Raw genomic sequence first — 22,342 nt, 5'->3', positions numbered from 1 at the left:
TTGATATATATATATATATATATATATATATATATATATATATATAAGTCTGGGGGGTGGGTGGGTGCAGGGCGGCTTGATCCCCTGCACAAACAAAATTCTTGAGCTGTTCGCTGAAGGTGGTTTCAGTGAATGGATTTTGCCTTTTTTTTTTCCATTTGCTGAAATTACCCTTGATTACTCAATATGAATCTGCTTTTACTAAACACAACTAAGCACTGTTAAAACTGGGTCTTGCACTGGGAAAGCTTTAAATGTTTATACTTTTCCCAATGTCAGATCATGATTGCAACACTCCATGCAGTCGAAGCCTATCTTTTCCCAGATTTTGGGGGACAGCTGTGGCACTCCACGTATACATCTTTTCCCAGATTTTGGGGGACAGCTGTGGCACTCCACGTATACATGAAAGTCGTATGTGAAATCGCTAGTAGTAATGCAGGGCAGCAGCTAGGGATATGTGGGTGATATAACTACAGCAGCAAAACACTCAGGATAAGCACCTGGAAGACATCAAATAAGTGGTAGTCTAGCACATGAGCATTGTTCTGTCTTTACTACAAATATAAAGCAATTGCAGCAGAATCGTATACTAAGTGAATGAAATATTAACTACTGGCTGAAAGCAAAACTTAATTTGAGTGCTAACATGCACATGTGAGAGTAGAAAGGTAAATTTAGTAAATACTTAAGGAAGTCAACAGATATAATTTAAAGTCTACACCTAAAATTAGCAGAAAGACATCAACTTTTGAATTCAGGAATCAATATATTGTATTAGACAGAAAATTTCATGATTTACCTGGTTTTATAAAGTAACTAACAACATGCTCAAGATTTCTGCACTGCTTTCACTATATAGCATTGAATACCAAAATCTGTACCATTCAAAACATTGAAATCTAATCCCTGAAATACAGAATGCTAACAACCTTTACTGCAAGTGTCAGTGAGGCAAGCCTTCATGCACCCCCTGATATGAAGGGCACACAGGGCACATACAAACTCCTTGGATGCACCAATGCAAAAAAGAAGAAATCTCCCAAAAAGGGCATCATTGCCAATGCACACTTAGAAAAGTATCTGTTTGAAGCAGCAATCATGCTCAAGGAATTACACTTTGTCAATCAGAAAAAAGACCCATCTGTGGTATTATAGTTTATTCAAGAAATTAAAGTAGCTATCATTCCCACCCCATGCTTTAGAATACGTACAGAAAGTGCAGGCGTTACTCATCTTTGGCTAGTCTAGCAACTAGAAACAATGCATCTTACTGCGAGACTAAAACCAGCAGCCCCAGCACTGCGGTTAACATGGTAATAACTTTTGCAGAAAGTAAAATCCAAGTCTTTATGACCAGTGAGCTCGTTTTCAGACGTGTCTGGATATTTCATGTTTGATGCAATTCATTCATTTTGCTCCATCAGGCAATAATTATAGACAGAGAAGTATCCTTAGTATATACTTACTAGAAAATCTTCTACAATAATCAGTCTGTAGGCATTTAAAGATCTCCCACAAGCAATTTAAAAACACATATTCCAAGCCTGTAATCATCAGCCTGTTGTAAGCATTTCATAGACCCATGCCTGTAAGTTTTAAACTATAACCTATGATCATATTATGCTTTGAATACTTATTTCCTGCACACCATCCAGTGATTAGAAGATCACTTGCAAATTAAGTTCAATACGACCTGCGGTGGTGGTGCTGTGGTAGCGTTGTCGCCTCACAGTAAGACGCTGTCCGGTTTGATTCTCAGCTAGAGCATCTGCTGCATGGAGACATGCATCAATGGGTGTACCTTCATTGAAGGGTGTGCGTCAGGCCTGGCAAGCCGGTATGTAAAAATCAACTGCCAATCATTAGAGGACCGGAGTTCTGCTGTGGTGACCCCTAACTGGGAAAAGCTGAAAGACACAAACAAACAAAATTATTATGTAGGCTTTGAGCAAAAAACTGAATGTGAACCATTTCTTCCCCACTCATCAGTTTTAAGACTTTTTAGATAGGTTCTGAAAAATATAAAGACTTTTCCTCATGAGAGTTTCAGACATTGATAGGATTAAGAAGGAGAAGAACCACTATTTCCTTTCTTTAAAGGGACATTGCCTGGCTTCCCAGCATGGAGCAAAATTTACTGAATCTTGTGTATTACAGAATAAACCAGACTGGTTGTGTAATACAGCATGTGATAAAACCTAGAGATACCCACAGTTCCAGCAGTAATATACTCATTTCAGGACACACTGTAAGTGACCCATTGGTTTCATTGATTGAGTTCTCTCCTACTATTTGAGTTCTTAACACATAAAAATAAGTACACATTCAAATGTTTTCCTTTGAGACTGACTCATACCTTTAATCATGGACCTTTAATCAATGACTAACTAGGTTAGGCTATATGGGTTGTTTCTTGCCCAGGAAACAACAACTGCCTAGCTTCACAAAGCTCTGGCTCCCTCCTATATTTTATTCCACTCCAACTGTTGATTGAAGAGCCCTGATGAAAATCACTGCTCAGAGTGTAAAACCTTCAGTACTTTTTTGTCACCTTGTGAAGAAGCAGCTTAGAAGCCCCACAAGACATCAGCTGGCACTTCTGTATCATTTTTGGCAGATAAGTTCCCATTGGGGATCCCTTACACACACACACACACACACACACACACACACACACACACACACACACACACACACACACACACACACACACACACACACAAAGCTATTTATTTATTATAGATATGTATTTTATAAAATATAATTAATAAATAAATAAAAACAATGTTTTTAACTTTTATTTTTTGTATCACTTCTGGCTGTTTAAGAAATCTGGTATTTTTAAACTATTATCAGTTTCCCGTCTAGGACCGTTATTTTCAGCCTCGGCTAGTGTCGAGGACTTATGTGGTGTAGAAATGTACTGCTTATGCAAGTTTTTACATTTTTATTATATTTATGTGAAGAGCAGTGTTTTATTTGAGCAGGACAACAACATAGTGATTATGTTCACATTGTGACATTTTACCTTCTATTTATTCTGTCAGTTTAAACTTTATTTCTACGAATTTTCAGAGTTAATGTACTGTTTGTACCTTTACATGGCACATAGTGTGAGTGTTCACACGATGACAATGTCCCTGCTTGTATTTCTGTCAAACAAATTTTATTTTTAAAAGGATTTTCTGACAGGATTTTAGTGTATTCATAGGTTCATAGGTTCATAGTTTGATACTAGGCTATCTGCCCTAGGGCATTTATAAGCCTAGCCAGAGTGTGTTTGGCTTTCGCTTCCCATTTAGATTAGTTAAGGTCACAGAAGATAGCCCTTTTAAAGTTAGTTTACTGTGCCTCTGTCTAGCAAGGACATAGAAGAGATCCCAGGGGTAAACTTATGATCCCCCATCCGCCCGTCAAGATTTCTCTTGAACAGGGTCAAGTGAGGAGCTCTGCCTAACATGGATTGGGATCCTGTTCCAGAGTGAGGGGAGCCTTTGGGATATGAATCTGTCCCTCCAGCATGCCCTATTTATTCCCGTGCTGAGGTTTAAGTCCCTGGAGCATGTAGCTCTAAGGGATTTGGATTTCCTGAGGTGGAGCATGTCCATTAATTCTGGGTTGGACATGGCTTTATACGTCAGGCATAGGTCGCCTCTGAGGAGGTGGTAAGCAACTGAGCAGAGCTGGAGTTTCTTTAGCCGAACTGCATAGGGCATCTGTTTGAGGCCCTTGATCCTCTTGGTGAGGTACTTTTGGGGTATCTCCAGTTGCTGCAGGTGTTGGGTAAGGTACATCCCAAAGGGGGCATTGTATTCAATTATGGGCCTGATGAGTGATGAGTAGAGGGGCACAATGACCTCTCTTGATCTAGATGTGAACCCTTTCATGATAAGGTGGGCTATATAGAAGGTCTTTCTAACAACTTTGGCAACGTGATTGTCAAAGGAGAGATTACTATCTACTTGGGTCCCCAAATCCCTAATTACTTCTTCCGTACTTAATGAATTACCACCTATGTGGTAATTTGTGGGCACTTTGTTTTTCCCAAAGGGGATGACTATCCACTTTTTGGCATTTAGCTTGAGGCCATGGCTCTGGCACCAGGTATCCATTTCTGTGAGACCTTTTTGGAGGATGCTTGTGTCAGCCAGAGAGTTGATTATGGCTCCCAGTTTGCAGTCATCTGCGAACTTGGTCAGCCATAGTCCTCCCATGTTAGCCTGTACCTCAGAGAAGTATATACCGAACAAGAGTGGTCACAGGACTGAGCCTTGTGGGACACCACTTGTAACTGGTTTTGAGTCTGACATGGCACCTGCAATTCAGACCATGTGGGTTCTATCCCTGAGCCAATTTGCAACCCATCTTTTGACATAGGGGTTGATATTTAAGCTGGTGAGCTTATTTATGATGCCCGAGTGGGGTATTGTGTCGAAGGCTTTTGCAAAGTCCAAGTAGACTGTGTGGACTACCTTCCCTTCATCTATGGCCTTAGTAACTGTTTCAAAGAAGTCAACTAGGTTTAAGAGGCAAGATCTGCCCTTAACAAAGCCGAATTGGGAAGGATCCAGTGTCTGGAGGTTCCCATTGTCTTTGTTTATGAGTTCCATGATGATATGCTCCATAGCTTTGCAAACCAGACTAGTCAGGCTTATGGGGCGATAGTTACCGGGGTCCGTTGTGGCACCACCTTTGTGGAGCAGGACCACTGTTGCTGTACGCCATTCTTTGGGTACATATCCTGTAGTAAGGCTGGGATTGAACAGTGACTTTATGTGAGGGTTCAGTTCTTCTTGGAGCTCATGTAAGACACAGCCCGGGACACCGTCCGGACCCATTGATGCTGTGTTTTTTGCTTTTGAGAGGGCAGCTTTCACCTGTGCATCTGTGATGTCAGGGAGGCTACATTCTGTTGGGATGGACATTTGCTCTTTTGGGGAGAAGGGGGGGAGAAGTTTGCACTGAACCTGTCTGCCAGGATGTTGGCAATGTCTGTGGGTTCAGTGTATTTTTTGTCATTTTGCACTAACTCAGAGCATATCGGGGAGTTGCCACCCAGATTCCTGACATAACTAAATAAAGCCTTGTGATTATCTTTAGTGTTTTGTGCAATTTTTCTTTCAAAGCTGGCCTTGGACGATTTTATGAGGGATCATAGTTGCTTGCTAGTACTGATCAGAGATGCCTTCCCTTCTTGGGATTTTGCTCTATCATGTAGTAGCTTCCTCCTTCTGTTGCATAGCGTATTTATGGCTGGGGTCCACCAGACAGGTCTCCTGCCTTTGGAGGAGTGAGTCTTGGTTTTATTTGGGATAGCACTATCCATGCATTCCTGTATGTGTCCATAGAATGCGTTAGTAAAGGATTCTGTGGTTTGAGCAGTATTTTCCACTGGCCCGGGAGCTGTAAAGGATTCCACCTCGGTTTTGAGAAGTGTGATGTTTGCTTTTGAGAAATTTTTCACCGTGGTTTCCTTGGCTGGGGGTGGGCATGGGATATGGATGTCCAGTGAGATTAATTTATGGTCTGATCTTACCAATGAGGGGTTTACCTCTGGTGTGGAACATAGAGTCCCCATGTTGGTGATGACCAGGTCCAGTATGTTGTTCCCTCTTGTGGGAGTGGTGACCAGTTGTTCCATAGCATTTGAGTTTATAAATTCTAGGAACCTTTGGGCTAGGGTGTTGGGGCTTGAGTAGTTTTCCCAGTCAATGCTTGGGTAGTTGAAGTCACCCAATATTATGGTGTTTGGAGAGTATTGTTTGTGTTTTACAGTGTTGGGGCTTTGGTTTTAAAGGTAAGTGCAAGTGTGCTGCTTGTGCAGACTTTGGTCAACTTACCTTCTGTACAACTCATTCCAGTGATCCTAAACACATCAGATGCATCCTCATGGGTCACAAAGTGGATACTTATTCTGCTCCTGCTGGCCTGACTTCTGCAATTCCTCGAAAGAGAAAAGGATTTTCCTGAAAGTCCTTGCTGGTTACATAGGCTCAGTCTGTTCCTCAACCAATAATGTGTAAAACTGCAGTGACCATTTGTTGCTTCTCAGACCATTCACTTACCTCTCCGTCATACTCTGATGTAGTCCTTTTGGTCACCATGAAACAGGGGTTAGCCATGGTACTCTTCAGCTGTTTAAAATATGTCAAGTCCAGGCATAGGAGATTCATCTTTACTGGGACATGGAACTTTTTGTTTTTTTGTTTTTGTTTTTGAAGATATGTGGTACTAAAGGAGGCAAGAAACCCTGCTAAAGGAAAATCTTATTTTTACATGTGAAAAGTTTTCTAATTGATGCCTACCAAATAACCAAGGCCCTATCTGGTGCTCAAATATTTAAGTGAGTTACTAGCCTCTGGTATTTGTACAACTTTATCAAGGTACATTTTGTGGCCCCTTCAGTATGTCTGCCCATATATCTTTCTCAAACAAGTTGGTCTTTCCTGGGATCTTAACATTCTGCTGGAAATATTAATCACATTTCCATCTGAACCTGCGTAAGGTTCATTACATGGAAAACTATCTTATCACTTAGCTCTGACATCTACAAGATCAGAATCTGAGTTGCAAACTCTCTTGGTGGGTTAACCTATCTTTTTATATTTTTATTATTTCTATTTTTTATATTTTTTTGTATTTATATTTGTAAGGATAAATCTTGCACTCATATAAAAAAATTATTTCAGAGTTTCTTTGAATCAGGCCATCAATTTCCCAGAGTTCTATCCTAAACCTCAGAACCATGTAGAAAACATTACTCATACTGTGGGCATGCATTAGCAGCTCAGGTACAATCATGACAGTTCCAAGTCCTTTAGAAAAGCCTATTGGCTATTAATTTCTTATGTTGAAACAAAAGAAAGTATAACCCAGGTATAACAGATGATTTACATTTGGTTGTACTTGGCTATTCCTTTTGTATACCCACCATGTGGTACTAGTTCTAGGCAGTATTAAGGCTCACTGTCTGAGAGCCATGTGTTCTTTGATGGCACTGAAAAGGGCTGGACTCTAGAAGCTTTATAGAGACTGCTACATGGTCCTCTGTATATATTATACAAGGAATAACATTCTGGATCTTTTTTGCTATATCTAGAATTTGCTTAACTAGGACCATTCTCTAGGGGCTCTTGGATCCATATCTTTCCTCCTCCCGGGTGAGATAGGCTTTGGTAATCATACCATATAGCCCAAAGGCTACTGCAGCAGTGGAAATGATGAACATAGTTTAGCTGTGCAGTAGCTTAAAAATAACAGTAGATGTTCAAATTCCTTACTGCTGCAGTAGCCGCACCCACCCGCCACCCCTTAGTGATGTATTGGGTTACTACTTTTTCCTCTACTTCAGGATGAGTATGCTACTTCTTAACTATTAGGCAAAAAGTCCTAAAGGTTTTCTACTCTGACTACTGATTTTTCCTCCTCTGAGATAAACAATCAGCAGTCAGAGTGGAAGCACAGAAGGGGGACAGAGCTTTTTGAAGCTTGACATTTATTATTTCCTGGACAAGAAACAACCCATATAGCTTAAAGGATACTGCAGCAATAAGAAATATGAACACCTACTGTTATGGGAGAGTGTAACTTATACAACTGTACTTTATCTATCAGTTGTTTTAACAAATGATATCTTCACCTGCACCCTTAAATAAAAGAAAAAAGTCCAATTTTAAATATGAGGTCCCTTTTCCTTTGGTTATTTTAATTTATAACATTATGTCAACATAATTTTGGTCAATGCAAACAGATATGGTGTGCGAGATTGATAGTCTGCATATAGGGGAATATTCCCTTTCCCCCAAGTATTATGTGATTTCAGAGTTAGTATATATAATAATCGGGGGGGGGGGTGAGGGACTGTCTTTACCCCCTCCTGCAAAAACACTTGCATTTGTTTTCCTCCTCTCTGGTATAATCCCCAGAACATACACAGGACATGTTTACGTTTGTTGTTGCACTGTTATCTCAGTAATGAGGTTGTTGGTGTAGCTGGGTCATTTGACCAGCTTTGACAGATCCAGACATTAAACTTTGAGTCACTCACTAACACAGTTATTGTTACATGTACAAGGGGGACAGCTGCAAAAGAAAAGAAGAGTTGTAGCAGCAAAAAGACTATTATCCACTTCACCCATCCCATGAATCTTTAATTAAAAATGTTTCAAGCTGTTTCTTTTTTCCTTTATTTCTCAAGGGGGTTGTTACTCTAGTTGATGCTGGGAAAATGGGAGTTGCTGGCAACATATATATGGACAACATCCCACAGGAAAAAAAACACAAATCAGACATACAGGTTTCAATAGTGAATGTCAGTGCTATTTAGTTTGAATGAGTAGACCAGCCTGTGTTTTTAGGAGTACTCACAGACAGTGTTATACCAAAAATAGGGTGAAAGAGCACTTCTCCCTAGTGCCAGCTTGTAGAGTGCTGAATGTTTAAAAAAGTTTGATGGCTTACAGGCTGTTAATCAGGTGATTTGAATTAGTTCATAGAAAAGAGTAGATAGTTTATAAGCTGTCTATAAGTGACTGCAGTTGTAATAAGATAATTAACAGCATGTAAGTTATCAAAATGAGTGAACCCCATATATGTGTGCTGCTCAGCTCCCTATCGAAATGCTGAGTGCTGACAAGTCAATAAAAGACCAAAACTGAAGGAGAAGAACAGATCTTGAATATCAATCTACTCATTTAAGATTCTGTTTTCTACCCCTTACCCCTAATATTGGGGCAAGCCCCCTACACCCCTCAAATGTATATGTATGTATGTATATATATATATATATATATATATATATATATATATATATAGTAATACTTTTTAATTTTGAAATATCACAATCTTGAAATTCATAATATCGAACCCAGAATCTCGAGATTGTGAAATCTCGAAATTAAGAAATAAAAAAATAATGACAACTGCTAAAACCACACTGCTGCAACCTAAATATACAAACTCCGAGATCGCTGTACAGTGTAGAGAACAGTAATGCACATCGCTATACAGTGCAGAATGGGAACATTACTGTTCTCTTCACTGTAACACAATCTTGGAGTTAGTATATTTAAGTTGCAGGGGGTGTGGAGGGTGCAGGGGAGCTTGCCCCCCTGCAAAACATGGTTTTAGCAGTTGTCATGTTTTTTTTTTTTTCTTAATTTCAAGATTTCACAACCTCGATATTCTGGGTTCAATATTATGACTCTCAAGATTGTGATCTTTCAAAATTAAGAAGTGGACCCAGATATAGATAGATATGCCAACTCTGAGATTGCCATATCTAGTCATCTCAGATTTAGTATATATAAATCTGTTTTTTGGGCTATTCAGTCTCAGTGTTTTGGGACTTGCCCTAGAAGGTCCTACAATTTAAAATGCTTACTGTGTGGCGGCTCAGGTATCTGAATTCCCTTGCTACAGCTCTGGTTACAGCTCAAACATCTGCATGATTTTACTTGCTTTCATCACTGCTGTATATAGAAAATAATTACTAGATAATGAAAATAAGAAATGCTCCTATCTGCTGCCACTGGAAGACAATCGTGACTACGTAGAAGTCCCAGCAAGTAACATATATGGTTGCAGTTGTACAAACAGCTGGAACCCTTAGCTAGTAGACTTATAGCATTTCTAAGAATTGTACTGGAATAAAACGGGTCCTTATTAAGTATCATTATTATTGCTTTATCTCACTGCGGTTGTGGTGCTGCGGTAGTGCTGTCCCCTCACAGTAAGACGTTGTCCCATTCGATTCTCAGCTAAAGCGTCTTCTGCCTGGAGACATGCATGAATGGGCATACCTTCGTTGAAGGTTGTGTGTCAGTGCTGGCAACTCAGCACGTAAAAATCTACTGCCAATCATTAGCGGACCGGAATTCCGCTGCGGCGACCCCTAACCGGGAAAATCCGAAAGACACAACAACAACTATTGCTTTATCTATTTGTCTGTTTGTATGTGCATATGTTGTAACATATTTATTTATTTTCTAGTAAATTGAAACCATAAAAATCAATCTAAGCCTAGCTCAGTCTAGACAGTTTCCCATTCAGCCAGTCATCCCTGTGGGATAGCCACTTTTCAGATTTGTTCAGGATAAATTCTATTTTGCTTCAGTAGAAAAGGGTATACAGAGAAGTTTAAATTGCAGTCAGCTTGCCCTCAGGCAAAGGAGCTACCTTCAGACACATGGTTTGATAACATACAGAAGATTTTAATTTTTCCTTCCTTGTTTTCCCCTTGGTGTTTGCTTCATAAAATTATTACATACAATTGTGCTTTATTTGTTTAGAAAGTAAGATCTACAAGCGTTGTAAAAAAGGTATTTTGAAAATGTTTTCCTTCCTTCCTTATTTATGTTAGTGATATTCTAAAAATTGTAATAAATCAGACCAAAAGAATATTGAAAACAAAGCAGAATGTTTTCTCGGTGCATTTGCAGACAGTGTAGAAGTCTACTTTCCTAGGAAGCATTCATCTCTAAGGACAACACAACAATGAAATGTCAATTGTCTCGGTGGTCTCAAGGAACAATACAATAATTATGAGATACAGAATATGGCAAGAATGCCAGTAATTATTATGTTATATAAAAATGAGCTTCCATTTAATTTTTTTCAATTTCTGGACTGCCCTATGGATTGGATAACTTATACGTCAATGCTATATCAATGGATCTCTCATTACTAATCTGCGTGGTACATCGTCAGAACATGTGTGATTATTATTTCAAGTAATAACACACTGCAGAATAATCTTTATTACAGGGTATTGTTGCATTGGAGTCTATTTTGAGGCAAGAGCTAAAGTTCACTGAACCACCTGTGACATGACTGTGTGCTACAGTGAAGTACACACTGGAGTGTGCTATTGTAGTTATACACTTTAACTGCAGATAAAAAACAAAACCAACATGAATGCACAAATGATATATTTTCATATCAGTTCAGTATGTAATATTTAACATGAATTTCTTTTGTTCTGGAAATGATATCAATTTGAACAAATTGCTTGACTGTTTCCATTATAACAAGCTATCATTTTTCATGTATAACTCACAAAATATTCTATTATTGAATCAGTTCCCTATATGCACATTTCATTTTATACTTCAACATAAAGTTTTATAATAAATAACATATTGTCCTTTCTCATGATCTTTGCTCCCAGCAAATATCAGACAGACCTCATCTCATAACACTCAACCTGGCTAGTTTTCTCCTCCCACTGTCTCTCCGTACTTCATTGTTTTACGCAACTTCAACCACCCTCAGATCATACTACCTGCCTTATCCATGTCCTTTTTTTTCTGCCTGCACTTTACTAATGTCGTCCTCTTTCCATACTTGATATTTCCTCTCTTCATCCAACTTCGTATTTACTTTATTTTAATTTATCTGTTAACCAGGATAGAGCACTGACATTAATATACAATTTTTCAGACTCAGCTCAGGTGTATATCTACATACAAAACAGAAGCAAGATGATAATATATACAATTTGAATAAAAGAAAGGAAAGATACAGAATATATATGAATACAGTACAACAAAGTAAGGCATTCACAGAGCGAGATGAGTACGCAAAACTCTGCTGAGGCACAGTGCGTCTTCTAACATGAATGTATTTAATAGGAGTGCAGCTATCCAAGAGTGAAGATGTGCTTATTGTACGAACATCATAACATCTCCCTTCTTTATTCCTCTCTCAATGACCATTGCCATCACCCACTGCAAATAAACATAACAGCAATCACTCCTTAAACTCATCATTACATAACTTATAATATAATGCTTTGATTTCTTACAATTCATTTTGCACTGCTTACATCAACACGTCATATGGTATTGTCTACTTCCCTTTCACCACATCTCCAGCATTCTGGGTTTTCCCACTGGCTCTCCTCTACTAATTACTTTGCAGTCCTTTACCACCTATGAAAAAACTCCATGTGCTGGTCACTTGCTGCCCCTAACACTTTTAACTCCACCATTTTCCATGTTTCTGCTTCCTTTTCCTCATTCTTCCATATCCTATTTTCTCTTATCCATCTCTTCTTTAGTTTACTAAAACTAGTTTAGTCCTCAGCAAAGCCCAGATGTTTACAAATTCACCTACCTTTTCCTACACCTTTCCAGTCAGATTCCTATCTTTTTACCTTTTTTCATCAATCATCTTCCTATTTTATTTAAATATATATTCTATTTATCATGTCCCTGTATGACAACCAGTCCCCTGCTGTCAACCCCCTCCAAAAAAATAATATCTGCTCAAAGGACAGATATTCTCCTCTCTTCCCTTTGTCTTGCTTTTTCTGTATGTACATAGGTCCTTTTGTCTTTACAGTCCCTGAATACCTTCCTAGATGCTTATTTCTGTTGCTCAAACATCATATCCACTTTCTTAACTCTTTGTGATTCTTTCAGTCTTCCTCCCTAATATACTTCCTCATGCCCAATTCCATTGACCTTTCTATCTCCTTAAACATATTTTCTTCTTCTGTTGTCATAGCCCTCCCATCTTCCACCAAACCCGTAATTTCCATTATCCTTAACTTTCACACTGTGACCACTACTACTGTATTCTTCCTTACCGTAGTCATACTCCAGCTTCTTACAGCTTTCTACACCCTCTTTCTTTCCTTACCTAAACTACTTTTTTCTTTTCCATATAAACATGTCTGGCAACTTCTTTATCTCCCCCAAGCAATGTTACTATTGGCTTAATCTGTACATACCTTAAGAGACAACGCACCAACAACACCATCACTCTTACCACTTCTACTCCCCAACTCAAAATACTACCTTATAGACCACCTCTCCCTTCTAGCGTACCCTTTAACTCTTCCCAGTTTTCCTCCTTATTTCTCTTAGCATTGAATGCACCTTAACTCTGAAGTACTTCTTTCCTGCAACTCACCATGGTAAACCCATTGAGTTCTTGCTCACTCCTCAATCCTCCTCTCCTTCTCACTTTATCAATTGCTTCCACACATTGTCATTTCCCATACTTCATCAATGTTTCAGTCAAAATATGGCTCCTCAACTACTCCTCTATCCTCAAATTTAACTCCACATATTATCCACTTACTATTTGTGCCTGTCATACTGTCTTCCTTCCATCAACCTCCAATATCTTTCATCCTTGCTCCTGCCCCTCTTTATCCTGCTTCGTGGGATACTCCACCTCATCCCATCTATACATCTTCTTTTCATCTTTATTAACTTTCTAATTGAAATTCAACTCCTAAGGCAGTGCAGGTCCAATTTTTTCACTTGATTCTGCTTAAACTCCACACTACGTCTTTATCAGATTATTTACTCTCACGTACATTCCAAATGCATACCTTGCACACACAACAAGACCTATTATCTGCCTCTCATGCACTGGACTCCATGAGTCTTTGGCAATGCCACTTGGGTACAGCAATGTTCCTCCTCCACTCCCAGGCATAGGTCAAAGTTGCTTCAGGTTATCCATTCTTGTAGCTGCCTGTGCATTGCTCCATTACTATTATTTTTTCCTCATCTGATTAATTAGGTTTTCTCTTTTTCTCTCTTTTCACTCATTAGACTCCAGCACCTGCTCTCACCCCATACCCTCGACCCTGTCTCAGTCTCAGATTTAAACATCCTACATCTTTTATCCCTGCTGCCTAAAACTATCTTATTACCAATATATTATGCTATAACTTGTTTAGGTTGAGTTGGTTCATAAAAACATTACTTAACCATCACTATCCAATTTTGTATAACATAATGCTATCTATGATATGAAGAAATACCTATTTTTATTGCCAGCATAACTTTCTAAATCATGTTCTATCCATAATACATACTTGTATTGTCATATTATTAGTTACTGAACTAATCAAAACTAGTTCCTCACCTCATAGAGCTATCATTATCCTATTTACATTCAAGAAGCACTCTGTTTCCAAGCCTAAATTAAATCACTATTACATTTAAGCTTATTTTGATACTAAATGCAAATATTAAATGTAAAATTTGCATTGATCATTGGCATATTCTCAACTCCTAACTCAGTGCTCATAATCTATCCTTCTGATTTATAACAAAAGTACCCCGTGACTGGATGTACAAAGCAAGGGTCAGGAGAGATAAATGAACATGCCTTACAATACAGGGAAGGGTACCCACCTTCTCTGGGGGTATGAGTGGTAAAGGTCTCGGCGCATAACATAAGAGCCTCTTAATTGACATATCATTCCTAAAGATAAAAGAAGTATATTGCCCCGCAACTTATCTTACCTTGTCATCAGCTAAAAGGATGGGCCAGTTCTTTCTAATGATGTCACAGTAGTGGTAAATGTTACTAGAATACCTAAAAAATACCTTAGGAGAAGGATTCACACTAACAAGTCGACCTCTACTTGAAGTATGTTTGGTGGAAGAAAAGTAAGGAATACCTCTGCTGTGTCAGTCTAATAGGGCAGTTCTCCTGGAACTATCTGTCTGAATCTTTGAGTATCCCCTTTTATAGAAATCATCATCCATTTTATGTACAGTTTCCTCAAACACCAAATCATTAGTGCATAACCTAGAGGCCCTTAGGCACTGGTCATTAAGTATGTTAGAAAAAATGTGTGGGGGATACATACTTGAAGAGTGTATGAGGCCATTCCTCCAACAGAGTTTTCTATATAGCTGCGTCTCTAGGGTACCATCACTATTCTTCGAAAGGGTTACACCCAAAAAATCAATAGACGCGGAAGAGTAACTTAAAGTGAACCTAAGAAAATCAGAAGTATGCTTGAGGTATCTAACAAAATCCAAAAGCTCTTCTTCACCACCTACCCATAAAAGAGAAACATCATCCACAAATCTAGCGTATTATCTAACAAAGTGTTTGTATGGATTATTGCCATATATATGCTCATTCTCCCACTGCAGAGTAAATCATTGGTTGCTCTAGTCAAATGTTAAGTAAAGTATAGAATTTAAGAGTTATTTCCTGTTGTCACAGTTAATGTAACTCTGGAGCTAATATACATATATAAGAAAGGATGTCTATAATTAGTGTGTATGAAGTACAATACATAAATTCATTGGGTGGTAAAAACATTATTTTTCTAATGTGGTATAAGAATTTCACAGAAATTGTTTTTACTTTATCTCTGTAGTTTACAACATACTAATACAGCTATTAGGGGTTAGGTAATGTGAGTATTTCTGTTTAAATAGTGTGATACGATGTGCTTCAGTAAGTTGGTGTTTCAATGACTTGCTTATACATTTTTTGGGTCTATATTATATTAGTGAATGCTTGAAATTGCGAACACTATATAATTGACCCAAACACTATGAAAATGCAAAATGTCGAACACATGGATCAGTGAATTTTTCCTCAGGGAAAAATCACTGATCCATAAAAAAACAAACAGACATAAACTACTTAAATATACCAAGTACGAGATCGCACCACAGTGGAGAAAATGACAAAGTCACGAAAATGGCTCAGTGATTTATTTCCCTAGTTAAAAAGTCACTGTTCCGTGCTTTCAGCATTTTGTCATTTCAGATAATCACGTTCGATGAAATAGCATTCGCAACTTTAAACATTCGCTTAAATAATAGGAACCCCAATTTTTGATGTTGTATGTGGCAACAAGCTTAGCTATTGACATTTAAGAATATATTTATGTGTGCGTGTATGTGTTTGTGTGTGTATGCATGTTATCTGTCTATACGTATACACAGAACTATATATATATATATATATATATATATATATATATATATATATATATATATATATATATATATATATATATATATATATATATATATATATATATATATATATATATATATATATATATATATATATATCTATATATATATGGATCCCTATTACAACACCGACATGCCACAAACCCGACACTCAAAACAACGACACCAAAACACCGAAAACGCACAAAACCAACAACTCACAAAACCAAACACCATAACACCGACACCCAAAACACTGACACCCAAAACATAAACTACACATAACACACAACTATACATGCACTAACCCTAACCCAAACCCTAACCCTAAGGTCCGACACTACCGCACATTTACCCTACCTGCACCCTAACCCTAACTCACTTAACCCACCACTACACCTAAAGTCCGTCACTACCGCACACTCACCTTTCTCGCACCCTAACCCTAAATCCCACACTATCGCACACTTACCTGTCCGCTCCCTAACGCTAAATCCCTCACTAGCACACACTTACCTGTCTGCTCCCTAACACTAAATCCCTCACTAGCACACACTTACCTGTCCCCTTCCTAACACTAAATCCCACACTACCGCACACTTACCGACTCGCGCTCACATATTGCCCATGTCGGTTTTTCGGCTGTCGGGATTTCACATTGTTGATCATCTGTCTCGACGGTCTTCTCGTGTCGGTCTTCTTAGCGTCAGTGTTTCGGCGTGTCGATTAAGTCAAGGGGACCCATATATATATATATATATATATATATATATATATATATATATATATATATATATATATATATATATATATATATATATATATATATATATATCCCTATCACAACACCGACACACCACAAACCTGACACTCAAAACAACGACACCAAAACACCGAAAACGCACAAAACCGACAACTCACAAAACCAAACACCATAACACCGACACCCAAAACACCGACACACAAAGCGTAAACTACATATAACACACAACTATACATGCACTAACCCTAACCCAAACCCTAACCCTAAGGTCCGACACTACCGCACACTTATCCTACCCGCACCCTAACCCTAACTCACTTAACCCGCCACTAAATCTACATTCCGTCACTATCGCACACTTACCATACCCGCACCCTAACCCTAACTCACTTAACCCACCACTACACCTAAAGTCACACGCCACAAACCCGACACTCAAAACAACGACACCAAAACACCGAAAATGCACAAAACTGACAACTCACAAAACCAAACACCATAACACCGACACCCAAAACACCGACACACAAAACGTAAACTACATATAACACACAACTATACATGCACTAACCCTAACCCAAACCCTAATCCTAAGGTCCGACACTACCGCACACTTATCCTATTTGCACCCTAACCCTAACTCACTTAACCCGCCACTAAACCTACATTCCGTCACTATCACACACACTCACCTTTCCCGCACACTAACCCTAAATCCCACACTATCTCACACTTACCTGTCCGCTCCCTAACGCTAAATCCCTCACTATCACACACTAACCTGTCCACTCCCTAACGCTAAATCCCTCACTAGCACACACTTACCTGTCCGCTCCCTAACGCTAAATCCCTCACTAGCACACACTTACCTGTCCGCTCCCTAACGCTAAATCCCTCACTATCGCACACTTACCGACTTGTGCTCACACATTGCCCATGTCGGTGTTTCGGCTGTCGGAATTTCACATTGTCAATCATCTGTCTCGTCGGTCTTCTCATGTCGGTCTTCTTAGCGTTGGTGTTTCGGCATTTCGATGAAGTCAAGGGGACCCATATATATATATATATATATATATATATATATATATGTATATATATATATATATATATATATATATATATATATATATATATATATATATATATGTGTGTACACACACACACACACACACACACCCACACACACACACATATATATATATATATATATATATATATATATATATATATATATATATACATGAGTTTATAATGAATAATTGCCAGTGAGTTTGCAACCAACTCACCGGTGATTACCATTAATTGCCACTAAAATCATAACAAAAGTGTAATCACAAATGTAAACCAGTAGGTTATATTGGGGGCTCCACCCTCACACCCCCAGTAATTAGATATACTAACTCCAAGGTCAGAAAAATCCAGAAAACAGGCAAAAATCCTTGAATTATGAAGTGGTCGATATAGTGAATTTTGACCATTATATAATTTGACAAACTGTGCCAGAAACAGAAAATGTCGCTGTTTCCACCATGTGATAAAAATGTGTGCAGTGATAACTCATATGGCATATATATATATATATATATATATATATATATATATATATATATATATATATATATGTGTGTGTGTGTGTGTGTGTGTACATATCTACATATGTATGTACATGCATACAGATGGTTTGTTACAGGTTTGTTTTATTCACATGGAAATTCACTGTACCTTTCATCATATCCCTTTTTGGCAAATGATTATTTAGTGTTTTGTGTTTATGTCCAGGATCATCAAAAATGAGATAGGAAATGTTTCCTTTTCCTCACTCTTGTGCAGTCTCAGAGTTAGTATATATAATGTAGTGGGAAAGTGTGTGTGTGGGGGGGGGGACGTGAAGTCGCCCATATGAAGGTGCAAGGGGTCATACCCCTGCATTCTTTTAATGTATTTTCAACCCACCTACAATCATATATATTCATATATGTCTTTATCAATAACATATACATTTTGTCATTACTAGATTGCATGTTACCTTGTACATGGTTAAGCAATGAAGTATGACAGCATGAGTAAAATTACTTTTCACTTTTCTGTGACTTAGGCATCTGTTTCACCAAGTAGTCCTCATCAGAGTTCATCAAAGTCTTCTCCCAAGCTTATGACAGCAGCACAACAAAGTGGAGAAAACAAAAAGCCAAAATATGACACAAAATCTACAACAAAAACTGATGCAGAAGGGACTAGTTGTGCAGCTGTAGAAAAGAAGTCAGAAATAGCTTCCATTAGTAAGGTGAGTACACTTCAAAGGCACTTGACACACACCAAGGAAAGCTGAAAAACTCCATTAAGGAAATCACACATACACACACTCATTTAGTCATTTATTTTATTTAATTTAACTGTTGATTACTGATGATGAATTAACTGTCATAAATTTCTGGACAGTTTAATATCAAATTTGAGAGAAGGCTTTGAGACAATATTAGTCAACTATGTCAGGAAGATGTTAACCAACATGGATTTTAAGACAAAATATTTTGTTTCTGTTTAATTTAATGCCATTTTATTGAACTCACTGAGTCACGGGCTGCTAGTCAATATGGTACTGTTAGACCTCCCTACAGTCTATGATTCCGTTTCTTACAAATGTCTATCAGTATCTGTAGTCTAATTTCAGTTAATAATTTATGTTATTAGATATGAAATGTTAATGTTATGAAATGTTATTATGATATGATATGAAATGTTATGTTATTTATGATAGGTTCCTGACCCAGAGACTCCCCATACTCTGGAACAGGCTGCCCATACATGTCAGGCAGAGTGCCTCAATGGCCCTCTTCAAGAGGAACCTTGATGATTGGATGGGAGATAGGAAATTCACCTTACGGATCACATCAGTAGCCCTGCTATACAGAGGTCCAGGAAAGTAAATAGTTGTGGGAAGCAATAGCCAGGGAATCGTTAAGGTTAGGCTTGTATAGGCCCTAGAGCCGATAGCCTAGTACCTACCTATGGACCTATGAACCTATGTCTATACTAGACGTGTCCAACCTGCGGCCCGAGGGCCGCATGCGGCCCTCAGAGCTCTTCCATGCGGCCCTCAACCTCTAACTGCAACATTGATGTATGCATGCCCCAAAACACATTTTTTGTTTTGTGTTTTTCACTCCCATGACCTGTAACGCTAATGTCGGTGTGCGCATGCACCAAAGCACCTTCTAGTTTTGTTTTTGAGCCAAAAAAGGGTCAGTGTGTTTACGCCATTATTTTGCGCCGAACAATCAGTGTGTGTGTGTTCTCACTGAAGAGGGACTCATGTATGGATTTGCCACTGTTCCCTTTGAAAGGGACAGCAATTACCTGTGTTAATAGGTAAGTACTGAGTGAGTGAGTGCATGCATTTATGCAGAATTGTGTGCGTAAAAGTAGAAGAAGAATGTGTGTTTGTGTGTGTGTGTGTGTGTGTGTGTGTGTGTGTGTGTGTGTGTGTGTGTGTGTGTGTGTGTGTCTGTATATGTGTGCATGAGAGAGAGAGAGAGAGAGACGCATGCACAAAGAGGCTAACAATGATCATACTACCTACTGAACACAAACAAGTTAGCTCACAAATATATCATACATTAAGAGTACACTTTCATTAAATTGCGGCTTTCCTGACAGGGAGAGTGTTGTATTGAACATGAACTCATACCTCTTAACTGTATGGATTTTTAAAAAATGTCTGGATTTTTGCCTCATCTTCCAATTTGTGTCTTTTGCTTAGGAAAATAAAGTAGTCATCCAAGGTAATGCAGTTCCAGGGAGTAAGAATGAGACAGCAGCCTAGGGTTAATGGGTCAGTAGTGGACTGACTATGTGGGACTGTAGCATATAAAGTTGTATTGTTTTTTCAGACTAACAAAAAAGCACCTAGTACTGTTTTTTCATTGGTGGGTTCTAAGCAGTGGTAGATTGGACAAAAGTAAGCTTAGCTTTGGCGGATCATCAATACTGGCAAATCAAGTGGGCACAATGTCATTTTTTAAATGTTGGGGATTTTAGTGTGTGTGTGTGTGTGTGTGTGTGTGTGTGTGTGTGTGTGTGTGTGTGTGTGTGTGTGTGTGTGCGCTTATATGTTGGGAGTGCTGCAACAGTAGATGATTATTAAAGACTGAGACTTACGGATTGTGGAGAATGTTTCTTTGTTTCAAAACCTAATACTTGGGTACACATGCCAGAAGTAGTTTTTTAAGACATAGCTTCTTGCCATTTACAGTGGGTGGATATTTACATTTAATGGACAATGTATTAGTGTGGGCCTGTGAGGTTCTGAAGGATGCCAAGTCTACCACTGCCAATGTCTTGTAAAGTGACCTGGAAATGGATATTGGGATGTTACTGAAAAAATATAGTAAGTGGGCTTAGAAATATAGTTTAATTAAACAAAGTGTACTTTCAATTTACAGATCTGCGGTAGTAGTGCTGTGGTAGCGTTGTCACCTCACAGCAAGACGTTGTTGCATTCAATTCTCAGATAGAGCATCTTCTGTGTGGAGGCATGCATGAATGGGCGTGCCTTCATTGAAGGCTGTGTGTCAGGGCTGGTAACTCGGCACGTAAAAATACACTACCAAACATTAGTGGACCGGAGTTCCGCTGTGGCGACTCCTAACCGAGATAAGCCAAAAAACACAACAACAACAACAACTTTCAATTTACAGGCCATAATTTAATTTATTTCAGGTAGTTCAGATACTGGTAGATTGTGTACCATTAGACTTAATTAGGGAGAGCTGTCATTCTGGGGAAACAAGCAGCCCTAGTTTCCATGAAAGCTCTATGGTTGCTTGCAAGTAGGAAGTTGCAGGATGTTGATGCAATGTGTTTTATGTATTATTTTTAATGCATTTGTCATTTCAAAGCATGGTTTTCTTTGATGCAAAAGAAGGCAGGACTGAATGAGCCATATAATGTTTAACTGACAATAATGGGTTAGAAAGATTATAAGTGATGTATAATGTTTGCAGCTACAGTTGTTTCAATGGTGTCTGTGATGCATAACTATTTTTGGGCCTGTATCCCACTTTTATTTTTTGCTTTGTCCAGATTTCTTGCTCTAAGGTTAAGAGGTATGGTTCCATACTAAATCAGAAGTTGTATTTACCTTGGAAGACTTTTCGGCATAATTATGAAAAATAGAGCCTTTTTAATATCTCTGCTTATTTCCAATATAAACTGCCATGCAGCCTTGCAAATAACCTTCTTATTAAGCTACTTTACTTCTTTTGGAATTGACAGGTATGATTCATCTGTTCAGACATAAGCATAGAGTGCTAATGTGACTTTGATTTCTTGCAGCAGTCTGTGGTTTAAATAATCACAATAACTTTTTTGTGTTTCTGGGTGTGTAATCAATTTAACAGTTTAAAAGAAGTTTTCCAAAAATAAATAAATAATCCTCTCTACACTTTGAGCTATTGACAAAGTCTAGGAATTTGTTTTTTCTATACATAGTTAATAGAATTTTTTTAACACCTTTATTTTTGAAGAGGACCATTTCAGATCAAATGTAGTTAAATGTTATGGCAAAATGGCAATATTAGTTTACATCATTTAAGCTTATTATTACCCATATTGTTTGTATTCTGCACATTGAAACTGAGCAGCAGTAATAATCATGTATGAGTTGAAACAATGTCAGGTTACTGCAATTTTGGAAGAATTGTTAATACTATTAAAGATGCAGTTTTCGTTCCAAATGATGTTAACAGGATGTTGCCATGGGCAATGACAGTGTAACAAATTTTAATGTGGCATGTGTACAATCTTAAATTTTGGAGCTTTCAATCTCTTAAATACATACGCTGTGCAA

General features: G+C 38.2%; 1 protein-coding gene across 1 annotated transcript in view; it reads left to right on the top strand.

Moving 5' to 3' along the window:
* Positions 1–22,342, top strand: part of LOC122815404 (protein tyrosine phosphatase domain-containing protein 1-like) — a 728,693-nt gene that overhangs the window by 469,366 nt on the left and 236,985 nt on the right. Inside the window, exon 7 of the mRNA XM_044087871.1 lies at positions 18,590–18,778. Coding sequence (XP_043943806.1) covers positions 18,590–18,778 — 189 coding nt within the window. The remainder of the gene's footprint in view (positions 1–18,589; positions 18,779–22,342) is intronic.

Source organism: Protopterus annectens, chromosome 11.part0 (assembly GCF_019279795.1).
Source record: "Protopterus annectens isolate FY-2018-M chromosome 11.part0, PAN1.0, whole genome shotgun sequence".
Lineage (NCBI taxonomy): Eukaryota > Metazoa > Chordata > Ceratodontiformes > Protopteridae > Protopterus > Protopterus annectens.
This window is presented reverse-complemented; position numbering and strand designations above follow the sequence as displayed.